General features: G+C 36.0%; 1 protein-coding gene across 1 annotated transcript in view; it reads left to right on the forward strand.

Annotated features, from left to right (window-relative positions):
• The window catches only part of TBK1 (TANK-binding kinase 1), a 66,778-nt gene extending 53,380 nt beyond the window's left edge, over positions 1-13,398 (forward strand). The window contains exons 14-21 of the mRNA XM_006886053.1: positions 1,287-1,408; positions 1,508-1,584; positions 3,369-3,408; positions 4,481-4,582; positions 4,712-4,808; positions 5,603-5,709; positions 7,379-7,450; positions 12,599-13,398. Of these exons, the coding sequence (XP_006886115.1) occupies positions 1,287-1,408; positions 1,508-1,584; positions 3,369-3,408; positions 4,481-4,582; positions 4,712-4,808; positions 5,603-5,709; positions 7,379-7,450; positions 12,599-12,650 (669 nt within the window). The 3' untranslated portion in view covers positions 12,651-13,398. The remainder of the gene's footprint in view (positions 1-1,286; positions 1,409-1,507; positions 1,585-3,368; positions 3,409-4,480; positions 4,583-4,711; positions 4,809-5,602; positions 5,710-7,378; positions 7,451-12,598) is intronic.
• Positions 13,399-16,246: the final 2,848 nt, after the last annotated feature.

Raw genomic sequence — 16,246 nt, forward strand, 5'->3', positions numbered from 1 at the left:
AGGGTTCCAGTTTCTCCACAACCTCGCCAGCATTAAATGGTATTTCTAATTGTGACTTTTTAAGAAAGCGCCATACAGCCTTCCATAGTGTTTGCACCATTTTTTATTGCCACCAACAGTGAATACGGGTACCAGTTTTTCTGCAGCCTCGCCAGCATTTGATATTTGCTGTTCTGTTAAATTTTGCTATTCTTTCTGGGGTGAGGTAATTTCTCATAGTTGTTTTGATTTGCATTTCTCTTAGAGCTAGGGATTTTAAACATTTCTTTATGTTTGTTGGCCATCTGAATGTCTTCTTTGGTGAAGTGTCTTTTCATATCCTGTGCCCTTTTTTCAGTTGGGTTATTTACCTTGTGGTGCTTGAGTATTTTATAAATTCTAGATATAAGTCCCTTATCTGACGTGTCATTACCAAATATTTTTCCCCAGTCTGTGGCTTCCCTTTTTACCCTGTTGGAGAAGTTTTTGGATGTGCATAGGGATTTGATCCTTAGAAGGTCCCATTCATCAATTTTATCCTCTCCTGGTTGTAGATTTTTCAGGATGCTTGGAAGACTGTTGATGTGGATTAGGACTTCCAGAGTTCTTCCAAGCTTTTCTTGAATGAAGTTTATAGTCCTTGGTTTTAGTCCTAGGTCCATGATCCACTTTGAGTTGGTTTTTATGTATGGAGTGAGGTGTGCCTACATTTGTACTTAATACCGTCCTGAGCTTTTTTGTATTGAATCTCCTAATTAATATTCACAATTATATGAATTAGAATATTAAACATACTTTACAGGTAAAGAAACAGATGGTCAATTTTGCACCTTTTAAAAAAGAAATTTAGTGTTTATAAAGTGTTTTTACTTAAATATCTTGGTTACTGGTAACTAGTTAGTCTCATATTTTGCTAGCATATTAGTTGTAAGATATATTTTTAACATTTCAAGATTTGTCTTATGAGCAATGATAAGTTTCATTTAATTGGAGCTTCCTTATTTCTTACTGGTAAAAGAAATAATGGTATATCTGACTGTCGGATCTTCAGTTTTATAAAATAAGTTTTCTTGTTGAATTCTTCAGATAAAAAGTTATGAGTTTTGATCTGATTGTTGGTGGGCATCAACCTAGGAAATCATCTTGGCATTTAAAGTTGGAAGTAATTCCTCAAACTTTAAATTCACATAATATACCCAAAAAACCCCCCATACATCAGTATGATCTAGACTTTGCATTTCATTAACATTGTGATTATAATTTATAGTTCTTGCCAATCTGAATCTGAACTCACTGGTTTTGTTTAGCTTTCCAGTTCTCAGGGAACAATAGAAACCAATCTTCAGGATATCGAAAACAAATTATCTCCTGGTGGATTGCTGGCAGATACGTGGGCACATCAAGAAGGCACTCATCCAAAAGATAGAAAGTAGGTTATAGCTGTATTGATAATTTCTGCTCTTAATTATTAAAAGTCCTTTTTCACATTGATTCCATTAATTAATTTGCATTTCCCCCCTTCTTATAGTGTAGAAAAGCTACAAGTCCTGTTAAATTGCATCACAGAGATTTACTATCAGTTCAAAAAAGACAAAGCAGAACGTAGTAAGTAAAACTTGTTAACCTAATAAATCAGCCTTAGTAGTTCTACTTTGGTTGAGTTAATTTGTTAAATTTTTAAGAGGGGCTGTTTTGTTTCAAAGATGTGATTCAGAAAAAAACTGAACCTTCTAAAAATTATTCATAAAACAGACATTTTCAATATTTTTAAGTATTTTAACTCTTAGATATCTACAGACCAAGCAGTGTCAGAATGGAATGCAGTTGACTAGTGGGGCTGAGGAGAAGCAGACAGGAGAGGTACTCTGCCTAAAGGGGACAGCTTCTACTCAAATTTAGCATCTACTCACTCTTCATTGACCATCATGAATTGAGCCAATTAGCCCAAATTCTGCCCATCTCCAGCCTTGACTCCACCAGCAGCCCCACAGGCAAAAGATTGGCAGTCTACCCCATTGCATTTGACTCAGTGGCATTTGAATTTTTGAGTCACAGTCACATAAGATCACTGTAAGTCGGGGTCAATTTGATGGTACCTACTAACCTCAATCACCAACTAACTGTGGTGACTGAGTGGGTAAGGAGTTATACTTACAGCACAAAGGCAGAGCAGTTCAAATGCACCAGCTCTTTCACAGGAGGAAGATAGTCCATTTCCTGTTATGCCCCACAGGAGGGTCAGCAGTGAGGCAGTTCTGACTCAATGGCACATAACACCACCACACAGTTGCTTGATGTGTTATCTTATTTTCCTGTTTCTTAATTGAAAGCAAGAATAGATTTTGTTAGAAATACCCTGATTTTTCTTAATCTGGGTTTGCTTACAAAGTTCATATGCATTGTGTTTCACACTATCCATCGTTCACATTGTGTTTCATACAATCAGTCCTATTCATTATTTTTTATAAAATTACTCACCTTTGAACTATGCCGCCATTACCCTTTCCAGATCCCTGCCAGATCTTTCCCATTTCCTTTACGCATCCCACTCTGCCTACCAAATTATGCACCCCTATGATTGTCCCGCTACCCATTCCTCACCCTTCTACTCCCATGCTTCCCTCCTTGGATCCTCATACACGTTTCACTAATTAACATTCTATTTCTATAATAATAATAGTCTTAACACAGTATTTGTCCTTATGAGATGTGAGTTAGTTCACTCAGCATAATGCATGCTGTCTACTCCCTCTCAAGTTAAATAATAATTTTCAAAATCACTTCTCTTACATGCTGTGTAGTATTCCATTGTGTGAATGTACTACAATTTCTTAACATTCAAATATGGTTGGACATTTGGACTGTTCCCGTGATCTTGCAATGGTGCATAAAGCTTCTTTGAACATTGGTGTACAGATCTCCGTTTATGTCTCAGTTTTCATTTTCTCAATGTATATCCTAAGCAGTGGAGTAGCTGGATCATATGGAATTTCTGTGTTCAGCTTTTTGAGGAAAAGCCAAACTGCCTTCCAGAGTGGGTGTACTATTTTACAGTCCCACCAACAGCATATGTGAGAGTTCCCACATCTCAACATCCTCCTCAACATTTATTGCTTACAAGAATAGATTTTGTTAGAAATACCCTGGTTTTTACATTTTGGCATTTAGTCTTTTTTTTTTTTTCCTTTTTTTTTTTCAAGTTACACAGTGTGCAGACCAAATAAAAGCATTTGTGGACCATATTATCTCCAGAGCTACCAGTTTGTGATAGTTTCTTTAAACACTTAGGGAGGGTTTTTAAGTTGTAATTAAATAAATCTTGCCAAAATTAATAGGTATCATGATACTACGGTTCTACACTTACAAAGGTAATATTTTTTTATTTCTAGGGCTAGCTTATAATGAAGAACAGATTCACAAATTTGATAAGTAAGTATATAAATTATGTTTTATGTGATTTTTTAGTGCTCTTTTGGTTATCTTAATAAAATTCCCAAAGTTGAAATTAATTTCTGTGAAAATGACCTTTTTGAATTTTTACTTTAAAGTATTATCACTATGTGTTCATATGCATGAGACCATTACCAGTTGCACTCATCTGATTGCCAGTTGAGAGGCTATGAATAAAGGGGGGAGTAAGGCAGGGAAATGATCAATCCACTAACTCTTCTGCTTCCTGTTAATTACAAAGCATTAATAATAGAGAATGTGGGAGGACAAACTTAAACACCTACTTAATCACCAAAAAAAATCAGGGTATTTTTAATTAAGTATACTTAATCACCACGTAAGTACATTTTGAACCTTATTAGTTTGACTCTTTTTCTTGCTGCTGTCTTACTAATCGTTGCCTATATATCTCAAAAACACCCATAAATCTAATTACCTTCAAGTTGGAGCCAACTCACAGCACAGCCTCCAGCTCATTTTCAGAGGCTGTAAATCACATGGGATGAAATTGCCTATTTTTCTTCCTTGGAGCTTTTAGTAGTGGCTTCAGACGTCCACAGAAGCAAGGCCTTTATGTTAGCAGCACAAGTGCCTATGGTCCAGGCCTCCAGAGCTCCTCCTTTTAAAAGCAATCCCTGATTAAGAAGGGAAAACTCGTGACTGGCAATTTAATCTTATATAAATTTGCCTTCACCTTGAAACAGACAAACAGGCTCCTATTCAAAACAAGCTCTTCATCACAGTCACCTTTGTTACCTGTGCAGCTTTTGAATCGCTAAGAAGTTGTCAGAGCTTTTCTTGAACTAATAAAAGGCTAAATAAAAATCATAGCTATCTAGATAACTTTTCTTACTTACATACAAATTCATCTTAAAAGACCCACCAAAGAATGAATGACTCTCATTCATAACCTGGGATTGTCTAAATTCTAAAGCTACAACATACCATAGTTGTTACAGAAAGAAATGGATAAACATTGTAAACTTGAAAAATTTTAAATACCAAAAGTAGAAAAATGAATTTTGTTTAAATCTTTTCTTTTCAATTACAGGCAAAAACTGTATTATCATGCAACAAAAGCTATGACCCACTTTACAGATGAATGTGTTAAAAAGTATGAAGCATTTTTGGTTAAGTCAGAAGAATGGATGAGGTAAGTAAACACGCTTTCAGTTGAGGCTCATTGACTGGTACGTAATTTAATGTTTCTGTCAGAATTAATAATTTTAAGTCAGAATTAATATCTCACTAAACTACCTATTAATCACCTCTTGATTTTCAGAAAGATGTTTCATCTGAGGAAACAGTTGATATCTCTAACTAGTCAGTGTTTTGATATTGAAGAAGAAGTATCAAAATACCAAGACTACACTAATGAGGTACAACTGTCAAGTCTTTTTTATCTTAAAAAAAAAGTTTTCCTCTCCTAGGCAAAAAAAAAAAAAAAATTGTAACGCCTAAGTATTAAAAAGAGAGATATAAAATATAAAATACTTACATCCATTTTTTTATGTATTCAGAGCCAGATTTTTCTTTTGTTTTATATTATTGGTTTGCATACAAAATTGTATACAAAATAAACATTGTGCTTCATTCATGTATATTGTGTTTCACACATTCCTCCCTTTGCATGATGTTTCATATAATCATTCATATGCATTATGTTTTATAAAATTAATCACAATTAATCTATGCCTGCTGTTAAATCTTTTCAGATCCCCATTGGGTCTTTTCCATCACTTCCACATCCACCCACCAAACTCTGTTATCCGACTGCTTTCCCCCTGCTCCACTTTCTGTCCCCATGCCTTCCTCCCATTTCCTATTTGGACTTCTATACACATTTTACTACTTATCCTTCTGTTTTTACAATGACGGTCTTATGCCGTATTTGTCCTTATGACACTGAGTTCATTCAGCATATAGACACACATTTTATATAATATTTTATTAAATTGTTCTAGAGTCAGATTTTTTAAATTTTAAAGCTCAGCATCTGGTACACCACTCTTATCATCTGTAAGAAAAGGTATCATTAAAGTGTTGCTTAAAGTATTATATCATTAATGGTTTTGGCATTTAAAGCTTAAAGACTTTATTAAAATCTAATATTTGATCTAAGAACTATAGGGAAATACTCTTATGTGATTGACATAGGTTTTGTATATTTCAGCTACAAGAAAGTTTGCCCCAGAAAATGCTGGCAGCCTCCAGTGGAATCAAACATACCATGACTCCAATTTATCCAAGTTCTAACACATTAGTGGAAATGACTCTTGGGTATGAAACTTAGTAATTGCTGAATTTCCTGTTTCTGTTTGCTTTTATGTCTTTCTGGTGTGAATAATGTCTGGTAATATTATGAGATAAGTTAGTTAAATCTAGAGAACTAAAACATAAGTATAAAAGTGTGCAGGAGAGGCAAGAGGTGTATGGGAACTCTGTTCCAGAACACTTGATTGTGCTTAAGCAAAACTTATACTTGACCAAGAATCAGTATTCAGAACAGAGCGGGAAAACAGTGTATGGTTCAAAATCAAGAAAGGAGTATGTCAGGGATGCATCCTGTCTCCATACCTTTTCAGTCTGTATGCAGAACACATATCATTCGGGAAGCAGGGCGTTATGAGGAGGAGTGTGGCATCAAGATTGGAGGAAGATTCAACATCCTACGATATGCAGATGACACAGCCTTGCTTGCTGAAACTGAGGAAGACCTAAAGTGCTTGCTGCACAAAGTCAAGGACTATAGTCTTCAATATGGAATGAAAGCTCAGCATTAAGAAGACAAAGATTCTCACCACTGAACCAATTGGTAGCATTATATTGAGGTTGTTAGCAATTACATCTTGCTTGACTCCACAGTTTAATACCAGCAGTCAAGAAATCGAAAGACGAATTGCATTGGGAAAACTTGCTGTCAGGGACATCTCTAGAGTGCTAAAGAGCAAAGATGTCAGTCTAGAATCTTAAGGTGACCTAAACTAGGCTATGGTCCTCACAATTGTTTTACTTCAGAGAGCTTTACAGTCACTAAGGATGACAGAAGAATTGATGCCTTTGAGTTGTGGTGCTGGAGAAGAGTCCTGAACCTACCATGGACTGCCATGAAAACAAATAGGTCTGTCTTTGAGAGGGTGAAACCAAGTCTCTCGTTGGAGGCTAGGATTTTGAAGCTCTGTCTCACATACTTTGAGCATGTAGCCAGGAGAGACTGATCCTTGGAGAAGGACATCATGCTTGGATGGGTGGAGGAAAAGCGCAGGAGAGGAAGACCCTGGATGAGATGAACTGAAATAGTAAGGGGGGCAAAGCAGGTTGTTGTGTCAGAATTAGTGAAACTGGCTCAGGACAGGGAAGGGTTCAGACCTGCTGTACATAGGGTCGCTGTGGGTCACAGGCAACTCAACAACACATAACAACATCATCAACATACAATATTGGTTGTTTTTTATTTAAGCCTCATGTTTAGGGTCAAAAAGACATATGGAGGGTCTTTGTATTTAAAAGTTGATTGTTATATTTGGGGGGGAACATTCTTCTAAGTGGTACAGCACTCTTCTGTCAGTTTGCTATACTGAGGTAACCTGGGGTTGCTGTGATGCTGAACTTTCTGCCATTGGGTCATACTATAACGGTTTGGTGGAGCTCCCTGTTTAAGACAGGTTTTGAAGCAGGAGTGGCATCCACCTCCTAAACAACATGCCTCTGAAAACTCTGAACTTTGATAAATGGTCATAGTTATAGAAAGGCTTCAGATCTAAGGTCACTATGAGTCATGCTCAACTTGACCGTAATCAACAACAGCTACATCCTTTCCCTGAAATTTTTCTTTAAAACTAAAACTGTTGTCAAACTAAAGTCTATTGAAGTCAAATAAATATACATAATTCTAAACCATTTACATATTTGTTTTGAGCTGAGGTGCTTATTTATTTTCTGTGTGTAGTATGAAGAAGTTAAAGGAAGAAATGGAAGGTGTGGTTAAAGAACTTGCTGAAAATAATCATATTTTAGAAAGGTGAGTACTGTTCAAATCATACTGCCCTCGGATTTTATGTGCAATTGAGTATATATGTATGTACTCTTAAATCTATAGGCTTAGCAAGAGAAAAGGCTATAAAATCAGATTACTTGTGTTTTTTCAGTGTGATTGTGAAATGATTGGTACCTTTTTATGTGTTTGAGGTCTTTGCATAAAGACAAGCCAACTATGATTGAGCCTATTTTATAGAAGCACTGTTCAGTAGAATTATTTATTTTAATAATTTTTGAAAATAAAATCTTTTGTGCATTATTTTCTATAATTACTCATTAGAAATAAAAAAAATCATAGTTTTCAGTTTGGGAAACTAGAGTTGCTCATACACTGTCTGCTTTCTGAGTCCTCTACAGAATCCTTTCAGAGTAAATGTCCTATGTATGGAGCTAGTGTATTAATTATCATGAATTCATGGAAATTCCATATGACCCAGCTATTCCACTGCTTGGAATATACCCTGAGAAAATGAAAACTGAGGCACAAACTGAGATTTGTACACTAATGTTCACAGCAGCATTATTCACCGTCATGAGAACATGGAAAGAGCCCAAATGTCCAAACACAAATGAACGGATTGAGAAATTATGGTACATTCACATAATGGAATACTATGCAGCATTCGAAAGCAATTATTTTGTAAATTATTACCCAACTTGGGAGGGACTGAAGAGCATTATGCTGAGTGAACTAACTCAGTCCCACAGGGATAAATATTGTATAAAACCATTATATTAGAATAAATACAATGATCCAAGAGGACTGAGAAAGGGTGGAAGTAGAAGGATGAGGATGTGCAGGGGAAGGGGGGATTAATCATTGGGTTGTACAATTTGATGGGGGCAGGGTGAGGGAAATTGAAAGAATTTGTTCTTAAAAACAATGTATTCGAATTTTATAAATAAACTAGTAGAAATTTTTTTAAAAAAAAAGAATTCATACCATTTTCAACTATATGCAGCAATTAGTGTGCTTGAATTGTGTGGTTTGAGTAGAGTATTTGTCCCATGGACTGCTAAAAGAACAAACAGGTCTGTCTTGGAGGAAGTGGTTGGCCTGGGTGGGTTCCTTAGAAGTGAGGATGGTGAAACTTCATTTCATGTACTTAGGGAATGTTGTCAGGAGGGTCACTCTTTGGAAGAAGTTATCATGCTGGGAACAGTAGGGGTCAGAGAAAAACAGGAAAACCCTCAATAAGATAGATTGATGCAGCGACCGAAACAATGGGCTCAAGCATGATGGAGAGTATGAGGATGGCACAGGAGAGGGCAAGGTTTCAATCTATTGTTCATAGGATTAGTCAGCAATACCTAATAAAAGCTAAAAACTTAAAACCAAATATTTTTCCTGAAACTCCTATTTCCAAAGATAATTACTAGTAATAGTCTATTATGCATGTTTTATAAGAATAGACTCACTGTGTTCATATGGGCTTAGCCTCTGATTTCCTCCTACTAAATATTTTATGAATATTTGTTAGGAAACTTTTCCCACATGTATAGAGTGAGCTGTCGTTGGGCAGGGACTTGCATAGCTGTATTATACAGAAGGAAAGTCATCAACACTATATGGTATTGAGAGGTTATTTTATGAATTATCTCTCAAACGAATGATTTTGTAGGTGTTTTCTCTGTACATCAAGATAAGATTTGTATGTATATTTATTGTTCCTTCTGTCTTGTTGGGAGTGTACAGTGTTTGGAATTGGGTAATATCCAAGTGAATATTGTTTCCATACCTCATTCCACCTGTCCTACTATCAGAATCAATTAAGATATTTATCTGATGGTTATTCATCATATTTAACAAAAACAGTTATTCAGTATATATTCCATTAGTGAAAGGTTTCAGTCTAGGACTGAACCTGTTACAAGATCACCTTGTAGTGAAACAGCAGAGAATTTTACACATATAAGATTAGTGTCTTACTTTAAACTATCAACATAAATCCAAAAGGTCAACATTTAATCAGAAGCAAAGATAGGAAAAAGGGAAACTACAGTACTGGAAGAAAACTAATCTTAGCAAAGAGAATGTTGATACATTGTGATAAATGTGACTAATGATACTAAACAATTTGTGTGGAAATTGTCAAATGGAAGCCTAACTTTATAAACTTGCATAAAAAATAAAATATTTTCTTTTAAAAATAAAGTAACTATAATTCCATATTATGGTTGTTTCACATGCAGTCAACTACACTGCATAGCAACCGTTTGAACAGTGGGTCTGAACCTTGCCCTATCATGTGCCATTCTTACCATCTACAGCATGCTTGCATTTATTGTTACGGTTGCTGTATCAATCGGTCACGTGGAGGGTATTTCTCTCTTACATTGACCCTGTTCTTTTCAAAGCATAATGTCCTTCTCCACTCTTTAAAACATGCCCAAAGTATATGGGATAAATTTCATTATTCTTGACTCTGAATCGCACCCTACCTTGGTTTCTTTCTCCAGAATAGACCTATTTTTTCTCTTGACAGTCAGTATTCTTCAACACCACAATTCAAAGTTTCTATGATTTTTCTTTCTATCCTTAGTTATTGTTCAACTTTCAGATGCTTAGCAAGGAATTGAGAAGACCATGGCTTGGCTTGGCTTGGATTAGGGGCACCTTAGTCTTTAAACTGACATCATTGCTCTTTAGTACTCTGGAGAGGTCCCTGACAGCAGATTTTCCCAGTGTAGTTTGTCTTTTTTGAGTTCTTGAATGCTGATACCAGGGGTGTTGATTGTGGATCCAAGTAAGATGAAATTGCTAATAACTTCAGTTTTTCTTCTCCATCTGTCATGCTGTTGCCTATTGGCCTGGTTGATACTGAAGATTATTGTTTTCTTGATGTTGAGGTGTGATCCATATGGAAGATTTTAGTCCTTGCTCTTCTGCTACACGTGCTTCAAGTGCTCTTAACTTTCAGCAAGCAAGGCATTGTCCACGTAACGCAGGTTGCATCTTCCTCTGATACTGATGCCACATTCTTCTTCATAAAGTCTAGCTTTAAGAAGGCTCTGTTTAGCATACAGATTGACTAGATATGGAGTAAAGCTTTTCCCACTGTATTTCATAGCATTAAAGAAACAAATCCTTAATTATCTAAGTTTCATGTGGTGTATTTAGGTGTTTTGTCAGTTTAGTTTCTTTATATTTTAAATAACTGTCTTCGAACCTGATTTTTATGTCCACATCTGACAAAACCAGACTGGTTGTCATGTCGAATGCTCTACATTCTAAGTGTGTCTTTTTTTTCTCTGAGTATTGTTTCTAAATTCAGGAAGTCTGGCAGCACAGTGGGACAGTCTGCTTCTATAAAGATTTATGTTCTTAAAGGGCCACCTGAAGTAGCATTGACTCGGACAGTGATTCAGGTCTTGGGTTTGTCACTACATTTGTTTGTTAGTCATCCATTATTTGGAGCTCTGGTGGCCTAGTGGTAGGGAGCTATACTGCCAACATTAAAGGCACATGGTTCCAATCCACCAGCTGCTCCGTGAGAGAAAGATGGACGGTCTTCTCCCATGCAATTTACTGCCTGTTAAAACAGCTGAAGGGTTAGCTGTGGGTCCATTCCAGCTTGATGGTGTGTAACAAGAGGAAGAAGAAGCTGTATTTAAAGTATTATGAGTACGCTTATTTAGGTGATGTTTCATAGATGAAACTATGTACTTAAATGATTTCACAGCAGTGTATGTTTATCAGACACGTCCACTATTTGAGCACTGGGTTAGGGTAGAACAAGCCAGATATGTCTGTTTGCACTGCATCAGAAACAAAAATAAAATAACAAAAGCCTATGTATTAGTAAACATAAGACATATCTTCATGTACTTCTTATTTCAGAATTTTTGAGAGCTCAGTTTATGAGGAATTATTGGATCAAAAAGGTATAAACATTTACATTCTAATTATATTGTTAATTTGTTGTTTAAAAGGGTTGTGGTTCCAAAAGCTATATAAACAAAAGCTATAGCTTTGTCAACACTCAGTTTTTATCAGCTTTTACATGTTTCCCAGTTTATTTTGTAAAATCTGGTTTTACATAGTTATTGGCTAATAGTGGTATCTCTTTATTTTTTCTATTCATTGCCTGTTAGATTTTTCCCTTCTTTTCCTGTTGGTTTATAGGAACTTTTGTTCTAGTTTTTATGTACTATCCAGTCAAACTGTCTCAAGTGATCCTCTAGCGGGTTTTCAGAGGCAGTAAATTACAAAGGAGATTGCCTATCTTTCTTCAGTGGAGAAGCTAGTGGATTCGAACTGCTGGCTTTTTGAATTGACAGCACAGCTCTTTACCATGTGGCCACCAGAGTTCCCTATAGAAACTATGCATTAACTATATGACTGAATATAGTATCAATTTATGGATTCTTCGCAATTTCCCATAAATCCTAAGTTTATCCTGTAGGGCTGGAGATCAGCAAGTAGAAGCAACAAAAGTAAATTTATTCACTGAATATTCCTTTTCATAGTTTTTCTCACATTCATAATTCAGATCTTTCCCTCTCACATGTTAGGTATGCTAATGACTAGCAACCTATTTTCTTAACCTTAGGCTGTTCCATCTGTCATAGGTACTACATCCAAAGTAATCCTGACCTGGTCTTGCCACTTTCTTAGCTCAGACATGGCTAAGGTCCTGTTACCCACAAAGTCAAATCTAAATTGACACTTCCATTCAAAGATGGTAACAGTCTGGCCCAAAACTATTAACTTTATTGCCCGTTATTGCCCAAAATAACATTCTGTTTTCTAGCAAGATTCTATCTCTCATTATCCTTTGTCTATGTCAGGCTTACCTTACATGTAGAAAAATGAAGATTTTTCTCTACATTATTGCCTATAATTCTCATCCAACTCTATAAAAAAGGAATTACACCATTCTTACTTTCTAAATTATGTAATTTCTCATTTCCTCTTACGTCCCATCCCTAGTCACTGCATTGAATTTTTTTAAATTTTTTAATATATGTTTATATTCATATAGTATGTTTCAGTGTTTGAAACTGAATAGGTAATAGTTTCTTAAACTTGAGATAGCTATTCCTCTGAAAAAATATTTTCTACTTTAAGATATTGGGAGGTCATATAAATTAATCTTGTAAGATTTCCTGTTTTACTTTTGTGTTTCAGGTTTGGCTCTTTGACCATGGATGGTGGCCTTCGAAATGTTGACTGTCTTTAACTTTCCAAGAAGTTTGAGGAAAGTTTCCATTTGCACAAGAAAATAATATTAGGGCATTAAATGAATGCCTCTGTAAGTGGTATCTTGTTTCTACAATTCAGTATTTGATGTGAGAATGTAAATATGTACTATATTGTAAATAGATTTTAAAAAATACCTAATTTTTGGCTGCTGTTAAAATGTAATTTTACCTTTTGACATTTGTAATTATATGAGGAAATTTGACCTCAGTGAGCACTAGAAGAAAGCCATGACCAAAATGTTAAGATACCGATCCTCTACCCTTGTGTAGAGATCACTAGGGCTAACTCAATCATATTTCTCTGACTGCCTAGTGTGGGCATTTCTGAGTGGGGCCAAAATTGGCAGCCTTACAAATCAGAGAAGACTGATAGTTGCTATGTTTGTAAGTGGTAGAATGGATAAGTGGCTTCTATGAATGAGGAGCAAAACCAAACCACTGTTTTATTTACTAGGATCACAGTTGTTGGTTGTTTTTATTTTTTAGAAGGATAAAATGGCATTATATCATTTTATCAGGTCTGATTATTCCCAGTTATCCTTGTATCTGTTTTACTTCAGGTGATGAATTATTGAGCAAAAATTTCAAAGTGATTTAATTATGAAAAAACATTCATTTTTCTTTGGCCATTAGTGTACAATTGTTATAAAACTTGTAAGGTCATTTCAGTCATTAAAGCTGTAATCTTTTATTATTACTATTAATTCTGCTTAATTCATAAAAAATGTCAAGTTTTTATCATTTAATGTAACGCATTTTGCATACCTATACATAATTTAAGAAGTAATTTCTCTTTAAAAAATAACATAGATAATGATGGTAAATTATTCTCAATATTGACTGAAAGGACAATTTTATGTCTCTTATAAACCTATTATAAGTTTGGTAGAAGTTTTTTTGTAAATTTTTGTTGCACATACTCAGAACAGTATTTTTTAAAAAAAATTCAATCCAGATTTCAGACTAAAGGATTGTGCTCAGCAAAGAAACTATATCACCTACTTTGGATTTTCATTTGTTTTCTGGTTTTTTCCCTGCTCCTTTAACACTTGTTTATTAAAGTGTGATTATACCCAATGTTTGTATCATAAACATATCATGTCTTAAAGAGTAAGTAAACTTAACTACCATGAACATCAGAAAATAAATTGCTTTAAAAGCTGAAAATGAATCAGCCTTTTATTTGAGATTATTGATACACTATTATAGTGGAGAATTTTGAGTCATACAAATAACCTTTAAAGAGTCCCAGTGGTTTACTGCATATTGGGCAGCTAACTAAAAAAGTCAGCCGTTCAAATCTACCAGCAGCTCCATGACAGAAAGATGGACAGTCTCCTGTCATAAATTCACCATTGGTGGGAGTGTAAAATGGTGTAACCACTATGGAAGGCAAGATGGCACTTTCTCAAAAAGTTGCAAATAAAAATACCACACACCAAAGAAACCATAACAGTCACCCAAGCAGATATTTTCTCACCCATGTTTATTGCGGCTTTGTTCACAATAGCAAAGAGTTGGAAACAACCTAAGTGCCCATCAGTAAACGAATGGCTAGAGAAGCTGTGGAATAGTCACAATGGAATGCTATGCTGCTTTGAAAAACAAGTAGCTCATGAAATATTATACAAAATGGGTGACCATGGAGGACATTCTGTTGAGTGAAATACCTCAGTTACAAAAAGACAAATACTGTATACTGCCATTTTTGTAAAATGGGACTGACATCAGGGTTGGGGGGAGACTGAGAAAGAGGGGATAAATTATGTGTACTGCATTGAAACAGATGAGGAAGAGAACTGTTTAAAATGGATATGTGATTAGGTATTATTGTCATTACAGGAGTCTAGAGCAAAGGCTGCATAGTGGAGTGGACTGGGGGGGAGGGATTGTATAACAATGAAAGAATTTTACTTTTCAAAAAGAAGAGTGAACTAGGGGGGAGGTTGGGCAGGGAGAAAAGTGCAGCAGTGGATGAATGGAAATCCAAAGTCTACCCATTTATTAAAATGAATAAAAATTTTTTAAAAGTATAGTCTCAGAAACATGATGGAGGGTCCTTGTGATCCAGAAAAACCTTTATGGCAATGAGTATATGTTGGTGGTAGTGGTGGTGGTACCACTGAGTCACCTGCAACTCATAGCAACCCTATATACAACAGCCCTAAACCCTGCTCTATCCTGTGCCAATCATTGTCTCTGACACACCTACCCCATTACCTCAGTTACTGAATCATTCCATCTCATTGAGCATCTTCCTCTCCTGCGCTGTCCCTCCACCCTCCCAAGCATGACATCCCTCTCCAAGGACTGATCCCTCCTTGCAACATGTCCAAAATATGTCAGACGAAACTTCAGAATCCTTGCCTCCAAGGAGCAGCATGGTTTCACCCTCTCAAGGATGAATCTGTTTGTTCTCACAGTCCATGATATTCAGTACTCTTCTCCAGCACCACAGCTCGAAGACATCAATTCTCCTTCTGTCATCCCTAGTCATTATCCAGCTTTCTGATGCATAGTAAGTAATTGCAAAGACTATGGCCTGGACCGGGTGCACCTTAGTCTCCAGACTGGCATCATTGCTCTTCAGTACTTTGGCAAGGTCTCTGAAAGTATCTGAAACGTCTTTTTCACAATACAGTTCATCTTTTTAATTTTCAAGCGACCTGGATGAATTATGTATGTAAATACACTTCTTTCCTAGCCTGAAAGTGTGTGCGGTTTTATTGTTGGATGCCATCAAGTTGTCTCTCACTCAAAGCAACTCTGTGGACAAGATCGAAATGCCAGTAAATAAAACAGCGGTTTGGCTTTGCACCTTATCCTCTGTTGTCCTCAACATCTCCACCATGCTCAAGACCACTGTTGCAGTCAGTCACTTTTGTCAGTCATCTCATTGAGGGTCTCTGCTCTGACTGACCAAGCACAGTATCTTTTCCCAAGGATGGTCGCCCCCTGACATCAAGCCCAAATAATGAGAGACCAAGTTTCAACATCCTTGCACCCACATTGCCCTTTTTACAAAACAGATTTGTTTTTTTGGCAGTCTGTGGTACGTACTCCAACAATACTGTTCTCCAACATCAAAGTTCAAAGGCATCAATTCTTTGTTCTTATTTATTATCCACTTTTTACATGCATACAAAGTAATGAAAAATACTATGTCTTGGTCCAGATGCTGCTTAATTTTTAAAGTGATACCGTTGCATTTTAGCACTGTAAAGAGATCCTTACCAACAGATTTGTACAAAATGGGACATTATTTTATTTCTTGGCTGCTGCTTCCATGGATGCTGATTGTGGATTCAAGTAAAATTAAATCCTTGATAGCTTCAGTCTTTTTTCGTTTTGTATTGCTCGAGTGATGAGTTGTGTTTTCTTGATACTAAAGTATAATCTGTATTGAGGACTATACTCTGCTTGTCAGCCACAAATGTGTCGGGTTGTCTTCATGTTCTGCAAGCAAGGTTGTGCCGTCTGTAAAATGCAAGTCAATGCCATGTTCTTCTATATTGGGTCCAGCTACTTAATTGTTTACTCAGCATACAGATTCAATGTTTAGGTGACAACAGAT

This window comes from Elephantulus edwardii, unplaced genomic scaffold (genome assembly GCF_000299155.1).
Source record: "Elephantulus edwardii isolate Elephantulus edwardi_28Jun2011 unplaced genomic scaffold, EleEdw1.0 scaffold00047, whole genome shotgun sequence".
NCBI lineage: Eukaryota > Metazoa > Chordata > Mammalia > Macroscelidea > Macroscelididae > Elephantulus > Elephantulus edwardii.